Source organism: Triplophysa dalaica, chromosome 11, assembly GCF_015846415.1.
Source record: "Triplophysa dalaica isolate WHDGS20190420 chromosome 11, ASM1584641v1, whole genome shotgun sequence".
In the NCBI taxonomy this organism is placed as follows: Eukaryota; Metazoa; Chordata; class Actinopteri; order Cypriniformes; family Nemacheilidae; genus Triplophysa; species Triplophysa dalaica.
The window spans coordinates 7,270,114-7,289,234 of record NC_079552.1 but is presented as its reverse complement, the minus strand read 5'-3'; the positions used below and the strand labels follow the sequence as shown (position 1 = coordinate 7,289,234).

At 39.1% G+C, this 19,121-nt stretch overlaps 4 protein-coding genes across 6 annotated transcripts; 1 reads left to right on the top strand and 3 right to left on the bottom strand.

Moving 5' to 3' along the window:
• Positions 1-151: 151 nt before the first annotated feature.
• On the bottom strand, positions 152-5,571 carry golga5 (golgin A5). The gene is made up of 13 exons (XM_056760595.1): positions 5,421-5,571; positions 4,112-4,772; positions 3,564-3,776; positions 3,197-3,416; positions 2,914-3,037; positions 2,432-2,635; positions 2,186-2,353; positions 1,809-1,937; positions 1,571-1,669; positions 1,207-1,429; positions 957-1,062; positions 793-856; positions 152-690 (listed from the first exon to the last, which is right to left on the bottom strand). Exons 2-13 carry the CDS (start codon positions 4,761-4,763, stop codon positions 610-612), a joined length of 2,283 nt encoding a protein of 760 aa, XP_056616573.1. The 5' UTR covers positions 4,764-4,772; positions 5,421-5,571; the 3' UTR covers positions 152-609.
• A 694-nt stretch (positions 5,572-6,265) lies between these two features.
• On the bottom strand, positions 6,266-13,293 carry rtf1 (RTF1 homolog, Paf1/RNA polymerase II complex component). The gene is made up of 18 exons (XM_056760596.1): positions 13,155-13,293; positions 11,465-11,575; positions 10,819-10,969; positions 10,454-10,658; positions 10,236-10,353; positions 10,039-10,150; positions 9,748-9,889; positions 9,440-9,617; positions 9,179-9,261; positions 9,011-9,098; positions 8,664-8,771; positions 8,486-8,563; positions 8,236-8,357; positions 8,094-8,151; positions 7,927-8,004; positions 7,740-7,838; positions 7,545-7,659; positions 6,266-7,149 (listed from the first exon to the last, which is right to left on the bottom strand). The coding sequence occupies exons 1-18, from the start codon at positions 13,236-13,238 to the stop codon at positions 7,043-7,045; spliced, it is 2,037 nt and encodes a 678-aa protein (XP_056616574.1). The 5' UTR covers positions 13,239-13,293; the 3' UTR covers positions 6,266-7,042.
• Positions 13,294-13,457: 164 nt separating this feature from the next.
• On the top strand, positions 13,458-15,341 carry ndufaf1 (NADH:ubiquinone oxidoreductase complex assembly factor 1). Of its 3 annotated transcripts, none has more exons than XM_056760622.1 (5): positions 13,458-13,576; positions 13,949-14,513; positions 14,686-14,871; positions 14,988-15,062; positions 15,201-15,341. In XM_056760622.1, exons 2-5 carry the CDS (start codon positions 13,995-13,997, stop codon positions 15,339-15,341), a joined length of 921 nt encoding a protein of 306 aa, XP_056616600.1. In that variant the 5' UTR covers positions 13,458-13,576; positions 13,949-13,994. The 3 variants fall into 3 exon arrangements, with proteins under 3 accessions (XP_056616600.1, XP_056616602.1, XP_056616601.1); XM_056760624.1 differs by lacking the exon at positions 13,458-13,576 and having other exon boundaries at positions 14,063-14,196; positions 14,301-14,513; XM_056760623.1 differs by lacking the exon at positions 13,458-13,576 and having other exon boundaries at positions 14,078-14,205; positions 14,301-14,513.
• Positions 15,342-15,477: 136 nt separating this feature from the next.
• Positions 15,478-19,075, bottom strand: nusap1 (nucleolar and spindle associated protein 1). The gene is made up of 12 exons (XM_056760617.1): positions 18,902-19,075; positions 18,624-18,686; positions 18,377-18,511; positions 18,104-18,272; positions 17,863-17,946; positions 17,521-17,633; positions 17,341-17,382; positions 17,019-17,179; positions 16,770-16,933; positions 16,574-16,696; positions 16,322-16,427; positions 15,478-16,204 (listed from the first exon to the last, which is right to left on the bottom strand). Exons 1-12 carry the CDS (start codon positions 18,974-18,976, stop codon positions 16,117-16,119), a joined length of 1,323 nt encoding a protein of 440 aa, XP_056616595.1. The 5' UTR covers positions 18,977-19,075; the 3' UTR covers positions 15,478-16,116.
• Positions 19,076-19,121: the final 46 nt, after the last annotated feature.

The window sequence follows — 19,121 nt, the reverse complement described above, 5'->3', positions numbered from 1 at the left end:
TTTCAGTCACTTTTTTTTGCCTTTTTGAATAATCCAGGTCAACATTTTTACCGGACTTGAGGACCATGAATATATTTTTATAATATGTACACATATCTGTTATACATGCCTTTATATTCCAGTCATAAAACACAGCAGTGACAATTCAAACTGATGTTGTACTTGTTAATATTTATTAAGAGAAATCTGATTTACAGTTTGAGGAAATACAATCGGTTGTTTACTGTAACAAAAATAATGAATAAATCTTCATGATGTAAGAGATGAATAAAAGAAAGGAGAATCTTATTTGAATAAAACCACATATTTAAATTACACCTTAAATATTATATTCTGCTTTTAACAAACACGCATCACTTTTCTGGAAGCATGTAATTGGGCCAAGCCAGAAAAGAGATAAAAAATTATTAAAAAAACAAGCAAATGTGAGGGAGAGAAAGATTAAAGGTGAGCAAGGGAGAAAGCTGCCCAACATAGCATGTCTGTGCAAACTGTAGGTATCGTCTCAAACATAAATGCGCATTTTGTCACTAGACAGCAGCCCAAAATCTCCTAAAATTTCACCTTTATTAATCAGTAACCATTTATCATGTGTTATCAGAAAGTCCTTTATCTCCCATCAGGATGATTAGGGTGCATCTCTGGTGTATATGTTAAGAGGACAATCATTACCCAAAGGTGAAGTAGTGCCTGGAAAAAACAAACAATCATATACAAACATATATAAAAACACAAACAAACAAATTAATCACATTAACACATTAATCCTAAAAGATCCCTTGATGTACTCACCATATATATAATAACAAAGACCCTGGCCATTGGATAACGTCTAAGAAAGATTCCAAGACGTATACTAAAGGAAACAGAAAACATACAAGCACAAATTTTCTGTCAGGACACTGTAAAGTAAATATAATGCAAAGCATCCAAAAAAGTTTGCAGGGATGTGTCACCTGAAACGGTCGATGGTGCTGGCCGCTTTACGAACCTTCCCATACACTCCTGTCCCAGTGCCATCTGCATCACTAAACAGGATTGGTGTGTTTCTCTGCCTAGTACCTTCAAAAACCGTCACAAATAGTACAAATTAGGAGAATGTATTTTAGTCAAATACACTGAACAACAACAGCTCGTGTAAGGTAAATTTACAGTAAATAAATCTCATAAATCCAATCCTTCCACAATTTGATGCAATGCACTTACCTGGTCCCTCTACTGCAGCCATGTTAATGTGTGATCCACTGTTTTGACCGCCCTGCAGGCTCTTCAGTTGCTGTTCCAATCTTTCCAACTGAAAGACTAGTGAATTCTTCTCTGTGCCCAGGGCTTCCAACATGGTCTGCTTCTGAATCAGTGTCTCTGTCAACTGATGCAAACGGCCCTCCAGTTCTGCCTGACTGTTGTTGCTCAGAGCCTTATTGGTCAGCTAGAAATGGAAAGTAACTGTAAGTCGTTTTTACAAAAGAACTAGTATTGTTAAATTCTTAATAAAAATTCCGAAAACTTTATGAAATGTTTTTATCCTTGTATTATATCAAATGTGTCCGTAAGAATACGCTAGGGGTACCTGGTTTCTAAGCTTCTGGATCTCATCTTCCCGATCTTTGACACGGCCCTGCAGGGTGATTTTAGTGCGGTGATGCTCTTCCTCAATGTACTGCAGTTCCTGTAGTAAAAGTATGCATATGCACATAGATATTCACTCATTATGCAATATTTAATCTTATATAAAAAATAAAAGTCCTCCCTCCAAAAATACTGAATGACACTAGACACTAGACAATGCTGTGTTCTCTTTAACGTACCTGTTTGCATCTCTCCAACTCAGCCTCTATTTCCTGTTTGGCTCTGATGTGCTGGGATTGTTGTTCCTGTACTTCTGCCAGTTGTTCTCTCCAGTTCTCTGTCTCTGTGAGTGCTTGGGTTTCCAGATCCTAAAGTAAAAAGAGAGAAGGAAATGTAAACTCGCAATGCTGGGTCATTATGTGCTTTTAACAATTAGAATTTTCCTTATTTAATAGAAAAAGTTCAAACTATCTACAATAACACATATTACCGTTGTAGCTATATCACCCAGCTTCTGTATGTTCCTCTATATGTGAGTACATTTTATCCATATGTTTAGGCATATCTGTCTTTGTGAATCTATATGTATCTATGCTGCGTGCATCTGTATGTTTACCTGTATCTCTGTTCGTAAGCTTTGTATCTGGCCCTGTAGTTTTTGAATCTCATCTCTTTGCAGCTCTTTCTCATGCCGTAGCTCCTCAAGTTCAACACTGGCCCCGGCTCCTTCCATGACCTCAAGACCTGAGCCCTCCTTCAGACTGTTGATCAGCTTCTCTTTTGACTAGACGAAAAAATACAGTCAAAACCCTTTGTACACCTATTAAACAGAAACAAAGGACGAAAATGAAGAGAAAGAGACCTGTAATATACGCGAGGCTTTGTTTTTGTAGTCCTGAAGCTCTTGTTTGGCGTACTCTGATGTGGAGCGTGCGCTCTTGAGCTGTTGCTGAAAGTCTTCAGCTCTCTGTTTCTCGTCCGTCACACGGCGCTCTGCGTTCGTTAGCGACTCGGCCAACGTCTGACGTTCTGCCTCCACCTTCGACAACCGTGTCGCAAACTCATTCTGTGGAAAACGTCCATGTTAAGTACGATTCGTATCTTTAGTTGCCAACAGGAGATTCCTTTGTTTTTCCTAAAAGAGTAAATCAATAGCTAACTATGACAACTGGGTTTTGTCTTCCCATGCTAAACCCCACCTCCTGTTTAACATTATTTCCATATGCATCTACATTTAAGAGTATCAAACAAATCTGTATTTCTAGCATATGTCTAAGAAAAAATAATTTACATCATAACATAACATACACATAGTGTTTTTTATGTAGGTGTATGTGGACTCACCTGCATCTGTCTGTAGCTCTCTTGCTCCCTCTTCAGTGCAGCATCTGCATCTCTCGCTCGTTCCTGTAGTGTCTGTAAAGCCTGAGAATGAAGACTGCTACCCTCGCTTTGGTCCTGGATGATCCTAAAACACACCGCAGCATAGAGATCTGTTACTAAAATGAATGCATGACGACAAAACTGGAAAGAGAGTCATAAATCATTTTCCCATGATGCTTTTAACACAGTCCCCATAAAACCATCATTATTTATCTGTTTACGTTGACTTGTCACTGATACCCACCTGATTCTCTCGCTCTGTGCTTCCTCAAGAGCCGAGCTTCGAGCTTTCAGTAGCTGATCTGCCTCATCCAGTCGCACCTTTAGTACCGCTAGCTGACCGTCTTTCGCAGACAGAGCTTCTGTGAGATCATCAACCTGCGATCTCAGCTCCCGAACTGTGCGATCAACACGAGACTGGTCCGAGTTCCATTTGTCGGCACGACCTCGGGCAAGATTCACTTCTGCAAGAGAATATAGTTTAAATTTCCTGAGATTCTCTGCTGACATGCAAGGGTGCAATTATAATATATGAGCCTGTTAAATGACAAAGGCACAATTGAGTACAATAAATACTTCAACTGACAAATCAGAAATCGTTTTTGTCTCACCCTCCTGCATTTCTTTGGCTCTCTGGATCAGAGACGCCATCTCCTGGTTAAGAGAAGAGACTTCATTGCGCAAAAGCTGGTTCTCAAGGCGAAGGCTGGAAATCACCTGCTCTTGGCCCTGCTGCTGCAGCTGGTCTTGGGGTGGGATCATCGGTGCTGTCTGGGGCTCTGCAGGAGCTTCCATCTCTAAATTCAGACTCTCTGGAGCCTCACCTGGGCATGACATGGATTATAGATGTTCAAAAAGAAAGAACCACATTAGTCCTAACAAGTACTGCAGCTATAGTGTGCATCTAAAAACTGTTGAGCTGCCTTTATATAATATATTAACATACAAATATAATAAGCAGCTCATATCGTTTCTCTGGTATTACCCTGTAATAGCCTAAAATGTTTGGAATTACAAAAAGAGAAAATAACTGAATTTCCCAAGATGGTCCCAGTTTGGTTGGCCTTAAAAGGGTGCGATTGTGTGAATTAGTGCACACAGAAATCATGCTTTCAGACCCCTAAAATGAAAATACACATCATGTTGAAATCATTTGTACCGTTGCTGTGATCTCGCGTGGAGCCGTCCTCTGTTTTAATGCTGTGAGAACTGTTAGAAAGGGAGCCAATGCTGGAATTTCTGGAAAGGCCCTGTGTGGACGATGGGGTTGCTGTGACAGAAGGGCCCATCTGGAGATCACCTGCAACAAAAGTGGGGGGCACCTGGGCCTGATTTAATCCTCCTGCAGGGCCTAACACTTTAGACACCGTTTCTCTCCTGACCTCCTTTCTTTCGCTTTGAGGTGGATCTGAACTGTTCAGAAAGTCAAAGAGCAAGTCATCATCCACTTCTGGCTTTTTGGGCCGCACAAAGCTGGACGAAGCCTTGCTGCTAGAGCCCAAAGGCGTGACGCTGGAGACATTCACTGTACCAGCCAAAACAGTGGCTTTGGATTTCTTTATGTTCCCAGCGGCTGCAGATATAAACCCTGCGGTGCCATGGGATGAGGTGGAGATGGAGTCCTTTTGCTGTTGGTCATGGGTGGAGCTGTAATCTGCAGAGTTGTACTGTATTGAATCTGTGGTGTCAGTGCTATTGTAGGGGAGGGAGGACTTGCTAGCTGACTGTTTGACCAAAGCACTCGCTGCACCCTGGTCCACTTTATTCAGCAAGTCCTCTGCCTTCCCGGCAAGATCAGCAAACCAAGACATCCTGATCCTCTGGAAAAAAAACACATATACTGTACAGTCCTAAATAAAGGTCTGATGAGTGATAAATTCAATGATGTGAAAGTGTGCAGACATTTTCTATGTTAACATGAGCTGAAAAACCCAACCCCTAAAGCATACAAGATCCCTTTTTAGAGGCCTTTTATATATCTATGAATGTTACAGTCATTGACTGTGTATCCTTTGCCTTTTCCTCTGTATAAAATTAAGCACTATACATGACCTTTGTGTATGAAATGTGGTAAATAAATAGATTTAGCTTGCCTTACATACATTTTATTTAGCATGTCAAGTCAATTTTATAAAAGACCACAAAAGCGGCAGTTTTATACTGTTCTTCTTAGTTTTTGCGATTTCTTTTTGTAAACGATGTATTAACTTATTTAAGTCCAAATATACACGAGCTAACATTACTTATCATACATAACAAACATATTAAACTCATGCCACCTTCCCCTGTTTTATCGACATCTACTACAGTACGCTTTTTACAAATCTTTATATTTACAAATATTAGAGCAAATAAAAACGGGTACAGTAAATTCTCAAACATGATGACAGTAAACTGATAGGCAGCACCAAGTCGGCTTTATGTCTTCTGCTTATATTATTGCATTAAAGGTCATATTTTATCAGTACCTGGAGGGGCTCCGGTCTCTCAAGATGCTGAAAATAAATGTTGCAGGGGCATGTCTTGAGAAATGTCGGAGGGAAATGCCTAAGGGTTTGTAAATGTCTTATTGCTGACTGTTTTTATCCTGCTGCTCATTCTGATCCAGTCCGACGTGGACCAGGAACTATCCGAAGGACCCACAACAGTGCGCCCAGCGCGCTGCCTGACTGTAAATGCAGCTTCATATGGCCCCTGCTTGCAAAGCAAACGCTCTCTAAAATCACAAGTGCACTATTAAATCAAACGTTTCAAATACAAAGGCTTTTAGTCTTAATATATAAATCCGATTTGAGATTTCCGATTTTATTAATTCCTATCGCGATTTCCCATCTTAATAAATTCCTGTGTACAAAAATGATGAGAGTACGCCCATTCCTTTTCACTGCATTCTAGTTTATGACTGTAAACGTTTAACGATAACTAATTTATATGCAGCCCTGCTGGAAAAAAGGACTAAAACCCAAGTAAGCTGTTTTAGAGGGGTTTGATCACGTTCTAGCTGGTCAGGTTTGAAGACCAATAACCCACTGGGCAGGCTGGTAAGACCATAGTTTTAGCTAGAGTATATTAATTGTTAAGTCGACCAAAAACCATATGACACGGTTTAAAAAGTAAATACACAAAAACAATTAGTATGAAAAAGTTCATCCTTTAATCAACTCGCTCAAGATCGCTTATTTACAAGGCATGCCACATCAATACAGAACTGACTAAAAGACATCATCATTAATTAATGACCAATAATAACACTTACATCAGCTCTTAGACAGAGGGATGTGGAAGTAATAGAGAAAACAAAAAGATACAGAAATTCAACATTTTTTTGTCCGTTTCAGACATGTTTATTCGATCATTGTCTTCATGAAGCAAACATTTTTCTTTAGGGAGTGTGATATCATTGGTCACTCTCAGACTCCCCATCTGATTGGTCAGCCACTCTAGGCCAGCAAGCAGAGTAAACAGAGCTGTCTTAAACCCATTAAACACAGAATAGAAAATTCAGAGCTTTTTCAAAGACAAAGTAGGGCAGACCAGATCACCTTGTTCAAAACGAACAACATCTTTCAAAATAAAAAAAAACCAAGATTTGTGTTCATTTTTATAGTGTCCTTTGTGATAGTAATTTACAAGTTTGGATATAAAAGGGTCTTTTCTGCGAGGGTCTGAGAGGAAGAGAATGTGTGCTTCATACATCAGTATGAAAAGGAGAATCAAAAGAGGTAATGCAATCCTGTTCTCCCGTCTGCATACATTGTAATTAACATGGAAAACTTTATCTCAGAGTCTCCATTTACAGGACAAAAGCTGAAAGTTCAGTATTCATGAATATTTTCTCTCGCATACATGTGAAACAATCATACAAGTACTCTGAACTTCATACTTTCTGTGATCAGGCAAACATGAACACACTCAAAATCTCTGACACGCTCAGTCTTAAAAGGTGTACACTTACTATGCATCATACATATTCACATACTCGCACTTTCCCATACACACTCACACACACAGGGGGTGGCCACAGCTTTATACCCCCAGCACAGGTGGCCAATCATGCAGGGGAAGATAAAAATATAGGCGGAGTTAGAGATCAGATGAGTCCCCGTCTTTTCTTGTAGTCCTCCAAGTTAAGAGACCGACGTGGAGCTCCATCTTTAACAGGCAATGCATTTGAACTTACTGCCAGGGATTTTGCTTCTGTGGAGGATATATAAAACAAATTCTAACATCAATAAAAATATACATTTTAAAGCAATGTTCTGTTGAACACAAAAGAAGATATTGTGAAGAATGTAGTAAAGCAAACTGAGGCACTTTTGACTACTATCGTATTTTTTGCCTTGTCATTTTTTCTATTATGGTAGTCAATGGTGACCGAGAACTGTTAGGTTATAAGCATTCTTCCAAAAATCTTTCTCTCTGTTCATCAGAACAAAGAAATGTATACAGATTTGGAACAACTCGAGGGGTGAGTAAATGATGACAGAATTTTTATTTTGGGGTGAATTGTCCCTTTAAGCCGCCATGTACATTAATCACAGATCAGAGAAGTAGGTATTTGCAACCAATAGATCAATTTGAATCATAGTTACCAGCATTTGGAACCTGTAGGTCGATTTTCACATCAAAGTCGTGCACTTTGAAAAGATCCTCTGAGAGGTCACTGTTTGGCTTGTTATTATCTTTGTCTTTCTGGCCCGTCTGGCCCTGAAAAATAAACGTTAAACACCGTTAAAGGTAAATACTGGGTCAGAACAGCATCGTGTTGCTTTAGGTTTGTGTATTACCTGTTTGTTAGCTTGCTGGGGGTTGTCCTGGCCCGAGCCTGAACCGTATTTCTGGTTGAGATGAGCCAGAATAGCAGCGTGGACTGAGGGATCTCTTGCCTGGAATAAAATAAGAATGAAAAATAAGAATGAGTAAAGAAGACCATATCTGACATTTTGTGTCAATGTGAATAGATGTAGGACTTACATTGGACACCATGGTTGGTTTACACTGCCTTCTGGTAAACGGATCCATCTGTTGGTTCTTGGCATTCTGTCCCTCTGCCTGAGAAACAATTAAGGCATTTCAAATTACAGAATAATTTTTTAGATTGCAGAATCTCAAAAACCAGCCTGAAAGTCAGCAACACTTACCACCAGAGCCTTCTCAGATTCCACAATGTTCCAACTCCGATTCCTCTGGTTGATATAGCTGGAAAGAAAGCATAGAAACGTTATTATGAAAATGAGAGATGAGAGTTTGTGTCTGTGTTCATGTATAATGTGTGCTTCTGACCTGATGGCAGAGATGTTTTTGGTTCTCTGTCGGTCAAGTGCTTCTGCCCTCTCCTCTAGCTCATTCAACTGGTCCTGCAGTCCTTTGACCTTCTCTCCATCACCGGTCTCCTCAGCCATGGCCTGTACAAACACGTTACACAGAATTAGCAAAGATTAACATTATGAACAACAGTAAAGGCCATAGGCATGCATATTATCAGACACACGTCAATGAGAAACGTGTGTTAATGGATGTGAAACATAACTACCTTCTCCTTGAGAAGTTGCGTTTTCTTCATAGCGTAGTTTGGTGGTGCCTTTCGGAATCTGTCTTTCTCTTTGACAATCTATACAAATAAACACACATTATAATTACATTGATGAAAATAGTATTCATTACAATTCATTGCATTAAGGTCAACAGGAAATGACATCATTGGGACTTACATCTTCAATGTCTTTGTCATTAAATTTGTAGTTAACCGCCTCTTTGATGGACTGCTCTTTCTTGCTGATCTCATCCAGAGTAGGAAACTGCATACCTGCAACAAACATCTATGGACCGGTAACAGGTTCCAAAGTTACTACTGGATACTGCAAACCTAAGATTGTCAATCCTAGCAAATAGGATGAACTAAATTCAACCCCAAATTAAAATTTCCCAACATAAACAAGATTACAAAGTTAGTGTTAAAACACAAAATGAGAAATGAAAACCCTTACTAGTGCATATTTCTAGGTTTAACTTCCACCTGTTAATTATTTGTTCCATTAGATTCACATTTCAAACTCACCGCCTCTTTCCATTTCATAAACTCGTTTTCGGTGAACTCCTGATTGGACACAAACTCAAGTCTGAAAACTCGTGTGTCATTTCCATGTCTGCAAACACAAGCAGGCAAACAGATCAGTGATGGAGCCCGAAAAGCAGAGATGACTGAAAAGATCAACAGCTTACTTACCGGAGCTGAAGGCCTTTATTTGTCCGTGTGGACCCGAGCTGATAAATTTTAGCCGTCTCCACCACATCAATGATTTCAGCCACCTGAAACCAAATTCTAATTAATTCAATGACACTAAATATTGAACTATTCAGGCATTTAATGTTACATCCTGATATCATGAAAAATATTTTTGTGGTGCTTATAAAATTCTGGTTATAAATAACTTTATAAAGAAAAAAAAACAAGAAAAACAAGAAGAGAGTTTCATTTTACACTGACCCGATAAACAGGTTTGCTGCTGCTGTTTCCAATGCCAATCCGCACAAAACAACCAGTAACAGTTTTAGCAAAAAACGGCATGTGACACCAGCGTTCCAGCTTGTGCCGGGACAACCGAATTCGATTCAGCTCATCTGGTAATGACACCGGCTGGGATTTGGGCGGAGCTTCTTCTTTCCTGAAGCACAAGAAATGATGATAAACATGCTTATTACATGCGAGTGAAAAATGACACCAACAATAAGTCTTTTTTTATGAAGCTCTCTATGGACATGGGATTTTGTGTTGACATTGTCTCTAATACTTACTCCTCCTCATCATCAAAAGATGAAGATCTTGAGCTGCGGTCACTCTTTACTGAAGACTTGTCATCATCGTCTTCCTCCTCTTCTTCATCATCCGAGTAGACCTCGCTCGTCTTCAGTGGTTGCCTTTTGGCTAAGAGCTCAGCTGAAAGCCCAAAGGATATAGATCAGAGTCTGCTACTAATCTACTAACTAAATACTGCAAAATTTATTCTAGAAACAATAAGAGAAATAGTAAGTGTATTCAAATTTATTCTCAATTTACAGATGCAAGAAAATCTGTGAGAAAAGTACCAGTTCTGTTTTTCCTCTTCTCTCTTTCAGCCTTCAACTCTTCCATGGCCTGTGACTTCTTGTCCAGTTTCTCATCTCTCTTGATCCGTCTCTCTTTATTATGGGACATCACCTGTATTAACATACAAACACGTGTAAAAACCCATGTGTGTCTTTTTCATTAAAGAATGAGCATGCTGGCATCATGGTTTACTCACCACCTGAGTGTCGGGGACCTGAGACAGTTTTCTCTTCTCTTGCTCCTCCTCTTGTTTTTTCTTCTTCTCTTCTTTTTCCTTCTTCTTTGCTGTCTTCAGTTTTTGCTTGATTTCAAACCTGGGAGAGAAACACATTGTCAAGATGGGATTTTGAATTGTTTTCTCATAACATGCTTAAACATTAGGATAATTTCTAAGGAGCTTGAATCTCTTCTCACCTCCTCTTAAGAACTTCTCTCTTCTCTATTCGATTGAACAGCTCCTGTTCTCTCTCTTTTTCTGTCATTTGCTCCAAACGGGCTCTGTCCTCTTCATCCCCCATAAGATCATCGCCATACCCGTCCCGGAAAACCTCATCCTCCGAGGAAGAATCCGAATCCGAACTGGAGGATGAGCTGTTACTGTCGGAGTCTGACACCTCACCTTGAGAATCAGCAAGGAGAATCAATTTGTTTATTTGATATCATTTCAAGGAGATTTTTTTTCCAGTTTCAGTCTCTTACACAAAAAAAGCAAAAGGACAACAGGGTTGTAAACTACAAACAGTTCTGGCATAGATGCACAGCGGGTACCGTTGTCTTACCCTCCTCTGGAGCGGAACTCTCTGCTGAACTGTCTCCATTTGAGCTTCCCGATGAAGCCGCTTTGCCCTTTTGTTTCTTGATCGCGTTCTTCTTCTCTGGGCCTTTGCTCAGCTTCCCCTTCTTTTTGGTTTTAGTGCCTCCAACGGTCCACTAACAGATTATAACATATCCTAATTATGATTTGTTTAAAAACATTTCTAGATAACTGTTTACCAACACAAAAGTTTTTTTTGAAACTATGAAGCCTGAAAGATTTTAAGGGATGTATGAAATGCAGAGAAGAGCAGTGTAAAACCAATGCCATAGCAAGCTTAGGGGCTTTATCAAAAACTTTCACACAGTCAGACAGCCAACTTAGTAACACAATAATAACGCATTTTAGCCAAAGAAAGAAATAACAGAATATTAGCAAAGCAACAGAGCAGCGAGTTTACTAGTAGTAATCAAAATTAAACTAATGGCAATTTATTGTCAGATCACATTTTCTAAGACGGTGCAGGCCAAGATATCACTGTAAAATTTATTTAAAGGAATTACATAATTCACACAGGTCTGACAACATGGCTCAAGCAAATGTTTTTACAATTTGAATAGACAGAGCTCCAAAAGTCAGCACCTACTTTAAATAAAGGCAAAGCGTCATACCTCATCATCGCTGTCCGATGTCTCCGAATCTGTGGAGGCTGCAGGTTTGCTAACAGGCTCTTCTTGATCCTCAGAATCCACACGTTTTCTCTTTGCAAGAGAAAGCAGTTCCTAGAGATACATAAAGATGACAGTTATCCTCTGAAGGTGTATGCCGTGTGATTGACGTAGACATGGTTAATGTGGGCTATTTTAAGTTTTCTGCATGTTGTTATCATATATTGAATATTTATGATATGTCCTGCCCCAAACTTATGCCAACTTTGTGATGTTGGGCCCAAGTTGTCACACTCAAAACACCCTCAGAGTAGGTGGATCCCCTTTCTAATTACAACAGGACATGCTAACCTGACGCTAATCCATATCTCCACTACTCTGCAAGTGTGTTTTACATTTCAAAACACTTTCAGGGCAAGTGTTCTAGCATACAGACTGCTGTAGTATTATTAAGAATTCACAAAAAGCATGAACTTGAATAGCAGTCAGGGTCTGTGTGTGCATGGCAGAGTGGCTACTTGTGTTCTAGTATTCCAGGATAAAATTAGCACGTGACACAGAGGGATTTGGGATAGCTTTAACACAAAATTCTCGATGCATGACAAACTCTATCCGATTAAACATGGTCTACTCATCTCAGCGCACAGAGAGATGTCAAAACTAAGGGTTACAAACATGGCAGGCTATGGGAAATGTATGTGTTAAGTATTTATGAAATTGAATCCTGCGCTTACTATATTAAAAGACAGAGCAACAGAACAGCTCTATGGGTTGTCAGTATTCACATGTTTTGTTTGTGTTGTGCTTTGCTTGCCTGTTAGCGGGCTAGCTCTAATTTGTCAACACCACCAAACTGAAAACAACTAGAAGCGCATGTGTTGTCGTTCTGTGGCCAATACACACACCGCCTCAAGGGGCACAAAACTGCCCAAACGAAAACTTTTAATGATTAACTTTCAATTTTTCATAATATTACTCTAAAGGTGTTTCCATGGTGCATTCTGTACCGTTATCAATTTTTAAACACGTAACAATTATTATCAAAATGCATGCTTATAGCCGTGTCAAAACCGGTAAAGCTCAAACCAATAATAAATTATGTTTGGAGAAAGCAATGCCATATACGCTGTTTCTACCTTCGAAATACTTTGTGTACCTCCATGTTCATATTGTAAGAATTTATATTTACATGTTAAAAGTAAAAACCATGTATAGGTAGGCATCATGTCAAAACAGGTGTTTATGCAAATCTACAATGAGCCACAAACATTTATTTTCCTGTCACGTGACCTTCAACGAACCTATCAAAATACCGTTCTCCCGGCTGCATGCAGTCTCTCTCGATCCGCTCTAGGTTCTGGTCATATTTCTATAGCTACAATCGAAATAGAACTTTAGCCGCGGCAGCGTGACGTCATGAAACAGAACAGAATCTAAACTGGCGCGGACTCTTTTGTGAAGCTTAAACGCCTGTGTGCTACAAACGCCATTATAAAAACATATCAAATATCCCAATTTACGGTTAAATGGTCCTACATCCAAGGCGACGTGACCATACAGGGCCCAGCTAACCAGCTAGCTCTACCACTTCACTTAGCATGGTACTTCAACATACACATACAGTTATGACATCTTAGCGCCTCGCCAAAACAACAATGCTTTTGGCTCAGTCTCGCATGCATGAGATTCCTACCTGATCCAAATTATCATCGCTTGCACTATCCTCAGAGTCGGAGTCGATCACAACCCGACCTTTCCGTTTCTTTACATTCACCATGGTTAGCTGCCTGGCTCCCCTGTGTGTGTATGTGTGTGTTTAAACAGCAGCGCCGTATTCCTCCACACAAAGGCGCTAGAGCGGTACTGCGCATGCGCACACGCGCACTCCAATCAACATGATCATATATAGTTTATCAGGAAAGTGTTGCAACAAATAATTACACATATTGTTCACATAAAAATTAGCGGAACATTCTCTTTTATTTATTCGTTAAGAAATCGGATGTTATGACCAAATGCGAGAGATGCTGTCAGTAGGAACGTACAAACGGGTGAATGTTTCGGAACGGGACAGATTATATGACGGACTGCAATGGCGCATGTTTCATCTGAATGGTAAAGTGTCACAAAGACTTATTTGTTTTGTAACCAGTATTTTAAGTTAAATTTAACACTCTTCGTATTTATAGCATATATAAAAGCATCTGTCATGCATACATTTGATTACTTTGTGGCGCTTGCATTAGGTTTACTTTCTTGTGAATGTCAGGGTCTATAAGAGGTCAATATTTTTAATGGATATTGTATTAAATGTGTACATGTTTGTAACAAAAATGGATAGTGACTTTTGAACCACAGTCTTTCTCTTTATATGGCTAATATTTGAATTAGTGAATAATTTGTAGCCAGCAGTTACATGAATCCTCAATGACTAATATGAAACGGCATACATTGAAATAGTCATACCTGATGTTTTCTTTTTATCAGGAGTCCTGTGCATTTCTGATCTGGTTACAAAGGGACACAAGAGCAAATGGCTTTATCGAGAAAAACATTCAAAACTCTGTTTGGAATTCCTCGTGTCATTTACAGAAAGCCTCTGTCATTTCCTTCCACATCACCCTCCTCGGGTATATTGATCACCAGGGGTGCCTATGAAAGAGATTACAGGAGACCAGGCCAGGCCCCGGACACCCGCTGGCCCTGGCAAAAGATACACTTTGACTTCTCCAAAGGTGTGGAAGGTATCAGAAAGCATTTCGGGCTGTTTAGGGATGAGTTTGTAAATCGCTTTACTGGGCCAGAAGGAAAACCTTTAATAAATCATATGTTGGAGCAGACCCAGGTCCAGTGGGAATTCCGTGGACCGGAAAGTCTGAATCAGTGGATTGTGTCATCTGATCAGGAGATTGGGGGCCGTAGTGCGGCATACATCAAGCTTGGAAGGAACAATACCACGTGTTTTCTATATGGGATGTTGTGCTCAACGGCTCCCCGTGATGGAGAGACAAGATATAGTGGATACTGCACAATGCGATCCAAACAACCACTGGTCAGTGCTGAGTTTGAACATTTCTCTGTTATACACAATCTGATGCTTTTCTGAACACTTAACACAGGAACACTTTAAGTGTATTCACGTTAAGAGGATTTTGTTTGTGTGCACTTTTAAATTGATGAGAAATTAAATGTAGTTTGACCTTTCAATATTCCTTTCCCTTCAGGGCTCATTTGACCGAAAAAAGCACTATGATTGGTCTACTTTCAACACCTTACACATGCGTATCCGTGGAGATGGAAGACCATGGATGGTGAACATTTCAGCAGAAACCTACTTTTCTCACCAGAGAGATGACATATATAGTTACTTCCTCTACACGAGAGGGGGGCCCTACTGGCAAGATGTCAAGGCATGTCTTCAAAAATTTCATCCATAAAAATCAGAACACACTTCTGTAGTTTGTAACGGTATGATACCTGAGCCATAATGGTGCTAAACTGCAAAATCTTCACACTTTTTTTCCAGATCCCATTCTCTAAATTTTTCCTTTCTAGTCGGGGGAGGATACAAGATGATCAGCATGCTCTCTGGTTAGACAAGGTATGTGTACTTGTTTTTACTTCATAATTCATCCACTTGCTGATGTTAACAGATGTTTTTTTTTTATTTAACCTAAATCAATGCATTATATTTTTTAAGCATTTACAGCAAATCCCAATGTTGCATTTGTGTTTTTAGGTTAACAGTATTGGTTTTACATTGGGAGACAAAGCAGATGGCCCATTTCAGCTGGAGATTGACTTCATCGCACTGTGTAATGACCATGCCCATACAGAGGAGTTTGCATATGAGCTTTATAAGAGAAACCCAGAGGTCTAATTTTCTCAGTAATAAATCCAGCGGTTTTGCAAGATCCCAATGCATCCATGCTTACCGCATCATTCCTCTTCAGATGATAATATATTTAATTGCTTTCAAGTTGATTCAAATAGTTTTGGGATTACAGAATTGTCCATAATGTAATGTACTGCTTTATTATAAACATGTTTACTGACACACACATAAAATAAGACACAAAAGAACAAAATGTTAATTTAAGACTATTGCTGTAAAATGAAGTTTTGTTTGACTTGGCAAATGCTCTCTTAATTGAAGTGGTTTAGATGTGGTCATTCTACGATTTGGTAACTTAAGTTCCCAGTAAAATTTTAGTTAATAATATTGAATTATTGTTCCAACCTGATTTTATTTATTTATCTAAATGGAGTGAGAAGATCTTTGTTTTCTTTTACATACAAAGCAAAATTTTACCTTTTTATCATAGCTAGGATCATATTTATTTTCTTATTCAAATTGTAGGAATGACCCAATTACATTTTAACTGGGTGTACCAAATCTTTTTAATCGCATGACACACATTAACCAGGAACAATGTTTTAAAACTATATAAAGAGTTAATTTCCATTTAAGGTTTTTTTTCTCTGATGAACAAACATCATTTTTGTCTCACCTCGTAATATACAAATTAACATTTAACTCACAAACAGCTAAAATAGTCATATACAAAAGAGGGGTGAAAAAAAAATGTACAACATTTTGAAATTAAGCAGGATATGAAGTTACAGTAACTATAAAAACCAAAAGAACATTGGAATTATGTCATGACCAGGCCTCGTTTGGCACCCAACATCATCTCTTTCTTTTGTTTCCTGTCCTCCACCTGTCGGACACGTCGCTCGTCTCTGAAAATTCATACAGAAATTAAGTTATCACAGACAACTAAGAAAACAGTTAGCTGTAGGTGACTGTGATAGATAAGTAATTTGAAACTGAAAAGAACAAATACTCAAGTAACTAACCTGGTTTGTACTTGGTGCTGTTTATAGTTTTTCTGATGTGAAGGAAGAGTCTGAGATTTATTAAGTGCTGAATTCTCCTGTGCGGCTCCAAAAGCCTTCAGCTTCCCTATAGAAGAGAAATAAGACAAAACAAATAATTAGTCAGCAGGAAGATTTTATAAATGGATATTCCTCGTTTCACAAGGCATCATTGGTTTTATCCTTTTTACCTTCAGCCTTTTATTCATATTTTTGTTAAGAATGCAGATGTACCTTTGTGTGGTTTGTAGGTTAATGGGCGAGAGAGACTCGCCTTAAGATCAAATGTGTTGTTCTTGGTGTTGCCTGGTGTGACTGACACACTATTGTTTCCACTGAAAACAAATGTTGCAACTCCTGAAAAACAATAAACATATTTAAACAAATGATTCAGGCATTTCAGAGTAATGAATAATTCCATTACTCTTACCAGGTGTTTTATTGATCTGATTGGTAGATTTATTCAATTCAGATTTGGAGTGAATATCAGATTTTCTCCCTGGAGTGGAGGTAAGGGGGACGAGAGGAGACATACGTGCCGGGGTCTTCACAAGTGAACGCTTGTATTCATTATCTTGAGTGGCCTTTGAGAACCTGAAGAAATAAAGCCATTACAATCAGGGGTTAGGCTGTAAAAAAAATATTATAACAGAACTAAAATGAGAAATATTGTATTTACCGAACATTGATTTTATTTGTTGTGAGGACAGTTGGCTTAAAGGTGGTGCTGTCCTTTAAAGCAGGTTTATTGGCGGACTGCTGAGTAAGCCTGCGTCTTTCTGGGATTTGCTTCTTTTCCTGCACTCCAGGGCTGAAGAGTGATGCTCGGCTAACTGGCAGCTTTTAATGGAAAATACCATAGTTTGCTTATTCTTTAGGTAAACCTGATCTAGACAAAACCTACTTGTCCCGCTTTCACAGGTCTACAATAATTTTTTTAAAGACTTTACATAATGCCAAATATTGCTAAATCTTCTGTGATACAAAATCCATAGACCAACCTTTGTTTCAACAGATTTCATCAGTGTATTTTCTGACAGATTCTAAAACGAAGAAATGAAATAAACACCAGTGAACCTCTTGGAACTTGACATACACAGCAAACGACTTCTAAGTGAAGCCTCAGGCACACTGACATCAAAAATAAAAACAATTACTTGACAGGTCACCCTTGTTGTTACCTTTAGTTCCTTGACAGAATTTCTCAGCACCTCCATTTGTTTGTTCTTTCTCTGGACGTAAGAATCGATTGACTCCATCTTTTTAAAGTGAGCTTCATGAAGTTTTTTAAAGTCTGGTGGAGAATGTTTTGCAAACGTTATTCAGCACTGAAAAATCAGCTTGGCATGAAGATAATGAGCAAAGGACATTGCATTCATGTTTTAAAGTCAAGCACACCATAAATAACTTTTAATTAAACACTCAACCAGTCACAAAGATTCTTTCATTCCTATACATTACAACAACTGGAAAAGTGTGTGTTTCTTGTGTTTTTGTGCTTGAAGTCAGAAGGTTCTATTTACTTGGAGTTGTGGGCCGTAGAGCTGGCTTCTTCTTCATTAAACCCTCATGACGAGGGATTTTGCCTGCTGTCTTTCTCCCAGCACCTGCAAAATATACATTTAAATTGTAACCGCCACACACACTGTGTATTTATATAAATTAATCATCTTGTCTTTTATGAAACTATTCATTTGAATTCTTCTATTAGATTAATATGAAAGGTTATTCAAACACTTTGGCTGGGCAGGATCAAAACCTCACCTTTCTGTTTGTGAGCATCTGAATTGGTGTCTCCGGTTTCTCTATTTTTCTCCAAAGCATCCTTATCACCAGGAATTTCAGGTGGAAGTGAAGTGTCCTTGGTTGAGGACACTTTTCTTCTTTTGGTGCCACTTCGGCTCTCTTCCGCCTGTACCGGCTTCTCCTCAATCTAAGGAAACATCCAACGTGAAATACCCATAGCAGCTGTGTTATTTTCGAAGATAAAGAGACCACATAGTCTTCCAAATCACAAGAACATCTGTGAATGTGCACCTCAGCAGTGACTGGTGTGGGGTCGCAGAGTTTTCTCTTGACAGTTCGGCTCTTCCCTCGGCGTTCAGTCACGAACACAGCGGTGCGAGTTTCCTGCGTATCTACGGGAGCGTCCTCTTTTGGCGCATCATTCCCCTGCAAACAACACATTTTTTTGCTTTCTGGTCTGCGTGGTTTAAATAAACGTGGCATTACAAAGACAAAACAGAACCATTAGAGTTGACAACCAATATTGCTCGTTACTCACGTTTTCAGAAGCCGGCTGTTGTTGCGAGAAGTGTTGTTTCAAAGCCTTCAACAGCTTATCAGCCTTGACATAAATTAACAACGTGTTAACGAAAAGAGTACCCGCGTTTTAAAAAACATTTAAGAAATACTTTCAGGATCAAACATCAGGATTTTATACTTGGGTATAACGATATAAATGTTGAGTTTTAAACAACGTGTAACGTTAGATCAGAGCGCGTAAAACAGCAATGCACGAGGTCCCCTAGGATCATGTTTAACGTTAGAAACTCGATTTACCTTCATATTGGCTTTCAGTCCGACCTCCTTAGAGAGGCGCTGCAATTCCACATATTTATACGAGTCCAAATCCATATCGTGAAAACAATCCACGGAATTGAAGCAAAAATATTAAACAGAACCTACGACGCCGCTCGGAGATGTTCGGTTTGTTTAGGTGGGTTTGCCGTTTGAAAAATACCGCGTTTCAAAACAGCCCTTTCTTGCTAAATAATTGGTT

Excerpts from the sequence above, each read along its gene's own strand:
- golga5 (XM_056760595.1), bottom strand. The coding sequence starts at position 4,763 with ATGTCTTGGTTTGCTGATCTTGCCGGGAAGGCAGAGGACTTGCTGAAT. Across the intron at positions 1,670-1,808 it reads AGTTGGAGAGATGCAAACAG|GAACTGCAGTACATTGAGGA; the intron begins GTACGTTAAAGA and ends CTTTTACTACAG. Across the intron at positions 1,063-1,206 it reads GGCTGCAGTAGAGGGACCAG|GTACTAGGCAGAGAAACACA; the intron begins GTAAGTGCATTG and ends CGGTTTTTGAAG.
- rtf1 (XM_056760596.1), bottom strand. The coding sequence starts at position 13,238 with ATGGTGAATGTAAAGAAACGGAAAGGTCGGGTTGTGATCGACTCCGAC. Across the intron at positions 9,890-10,038 it reads GAAGAGGAAAAACAGAACTG|CTGAGCTCTTAGCCAAAAGG; the intron begins GTACTTTTCTCA and ends TTGGGCTTTCAG. Across the intron at positions 8,005-8,093 it reads AATCTGAGAAGGCTCTGGTG|GCAGAGGGACAGAATGCCAA; the intron begins GTAAGTGTTGCT and ends ATTGTTTCTCAG.
- ndufaf1 (XM_056760622.1), top strand. The coding sequence starts at position 13,995 with ATGGCTTTATCGAGAAAAACATTCAAAACTCTGTTTGGAATTCCTCGT. Across the intron at positions 14,514-14,685 it reads TGCGATCCAAACAACCACTG|GGCTCATTTGACCGAAAAAA; the intron begins GTCAGTGCTGAG and ends CTTTCCCTTCAG. Across the intron at positions 15,063-15,200 it reads ATGCTCTCTGGTTAGACAAG|GTTAACAGTATTGGTTTTAC; the intron begins GTATGTGTACTT and ends TTGTGTTTTTAG.
- nusap1 (XM_056760617.1), bottom strand. The coding sequence starts at position 18,976 with ATGGATTTGGACTCGTATAAATATGTGGAATTGCAGCGCCTCTCTAAG. Across the intron at positions 16,934-17,018 it reads ACAAATAAAATCAATGTTCG|GTTCTCAAAGGCCACTCAAG; the intron begins GTAAATACAATA and ends TTATTTCTTCAG. Across the intron at positions 16,428-16,573 it reads AACCTACAAACCACACAAAG|GGAAGCTGAAGGCTTTTGGA; the intron begins GTACATCTGCAT and ends TCTCTTCTATAG.